The sequence below is a fragment of the Ictalurus furcatus genome, chromosome 26, assembly GCF_023375685.1.
Source record: "Ictalurus furcatus strain D&B chromosome 26, Billie_1.0, whole genome shotgun sequence".
In the NCBI taxonomy this organism is placed as follows: Eukaryota; Metazoa; Chordata; class Actinopteri; order Siluriformes; family Ictaluridae; genus Ictalurus; species Ictalurus furcatus.
The window spans coordinates 16,923,809-16,925,802 of NC_071280.1; the positions used below are offsets into that span (position 1 = coordinate 16,923,809).

At 42.7% G+C, this 1,994-nt stretch overlaps 1 protein-coding gene across 2 annotated transcripts in view; it reads right to left on the reverse strand.

Moving 5' to 3' along the window:
* The window catches only part of mast1a (microtubule associated serine/threonine kinase 1a), a 61,992-nt gene extending 60,632 nt beyond the window's left edge, over positions 1-1,360 (reverse strand). For both annotated transcript variants that reach the window (XM_053615608.1, XM_053615607.1), the window contains exon 1: positions 208-1,360. In XM_053615608.1, the coding sequence (XP_053471583.1) occupies positions 208-276 (69 nt within the window). In that variant the 5' untranslated portion in view covers positions 277-1,360. The remainder of the gene's footprint in view (positions 1-207) is intronic.
* Between the last annotated feature and the right edge of the window lie 634 nt (positions 1,361-1,994).

The window sequence follows — 1,994 nt, forward strand, 5'->3', positions numbered from 1 at the left end:
CCACAGGGACTATTACAGTTTCCATCAAAACCAAAACAATTCCCATTATAACCATTATAACCAATTCTATGAGGGTTTCTGTTGTTGTTGTTGTTGGGGTTTTTGTGTTCAGCAGGGCAGGTGTATTGTACTACGTTTATAACTGTCTGCCTGCATTACAAGCGTGCTTGCGGTTCCTCTGTCAAACCGGAAGTGTGCTCAACTCACCTGCATCCTCCGGCGGCGGATAATTCCGGAGTCCTCTCCCGCAGCACTACCTCCTGCCCTGTCGGTCATCTTCGGTCCTTTTGCTCGAAAGAGTCGCTCAATGGCATCAATAACATCCAGAAGGCGGTTTCTTTAACTCGATACTGAAAGTAGGAACCTGGCAACCTGTCCATAGGTTTGTTTATAGTGACCGGCAGTTCCGGTTAGCGTTTAAACGGTGAAAGTGTCATAGCCTTGCTGTTCTCGTTTCCTTATCTCTCTCTCACTCTCTCTCTCTCTCTCTCTGCGTCTCCATGGTTACTAATTTCCTCTACTCGTTAAACAGCCTCCCTGGGTGCGCGCGTGCACGACACGACGGAGGCGCGAACCGCAGCGGCACTCGCACACTAGTTACGTTGCGCGTGCGCGTCGTTTGAATTAAACCACAATAATAATAATAATAATAACGGTCACTTGTTAACGTATTCGTTTGAACGACGAATTAATCTCCTACTTAGTTTTACAAGCCTACGTTAGGGTTGAGATTGCGGCCGCGTCCCAAACCGAAAACGTTATTCCTGAAACTACATATAGCCTACGTGTACTGGAGTAAACACACTATTGAGTTGAATAGGATGCGGTTTGGGACGCACCCGGTTTTACTCCCACTTGACCGTTAGAGCGTTTTGGATTAGACCACTGAGACCGCGCTGTAGGGGACGCCCAAACGGACACGATCTAATTTAGCCCATAGAATGACATTTCGAAAGGATTAAACAACACAAATAATACACTGTGTAAAGAAAAAAGAAGTCCATGAACATTTCTACACTTTTACCCTTATAGAGTATGACATGATATGTGAATATGCATGATATGCAAATTTTAAACACCCCTCACGTCCTCTAGTAGCTAACCTAGAAGCTCCGATGTTCATATTGTTACTCATAAGTGTCCTAATGTTGGTTCACTTGTTTATTTATTCAACATCAGCCGAACATCTCAAAATGTACCACCTTATACCACAATTCACAAGTCAGAAGACAGTTCCATAAAGTGGAACATAAAGGATCCATTTTATATAAATGCACTCCTTTCTATAGTAACAGCTCATACACAGGGACTTGTATAGCGAATCAAACATAATCAAATACGCATATTTTCTCAAATAAATAAATAAAACAAAACATGTCTGTAAAGGTTGATACGGTGACGTGTTCTATTCGGAGATGTTTACGTAATGTTCAGGGAAGGAGTCTCAAGTGTCAGTGCTTTGTAACAGTCTGTAAGTTTCCTGCCATGGGAAAGTCTTCGGGATTTCTTGGTAACATGACAGCCTGTGTTTTTCTTCCTGTCTCATTAAGAGAGAGGAAAGAGAAAAGAGAGAGAGAGAGAGAGCAGCTGGTGAGGGAAAGTCTGTTTACAGCTACTATAACGTAAGCGGTAACAGGAACTAACTTGTTGCGCGGGCGTTCCGTAACAAATGAAAAATCGTAATAGTTTGGAAAATCTCTGTGGTTTAAGAGGAATAAAACACTTCCGGACGTGCTGTTATACAGTTTAGGAACATCATCCACTTTGATGTCGTACCACCTATATCTATTTCCTGTAACAGTGCGTTCCTACTGCGTGTCATTCCTTACATAGTAACCAAGATTGTGTTCACTACCATTAGCTATGCTGGCTATCTAGCTTGGCTAACGTAGCGTGCGGGTTCTGTAGACTTCATCGTCTAACAAGGGACACTTAAAGGTTGCGAAATTACAAACTGAGTTCATACTTAACGCTCAAAGTACAACAAAGCACTG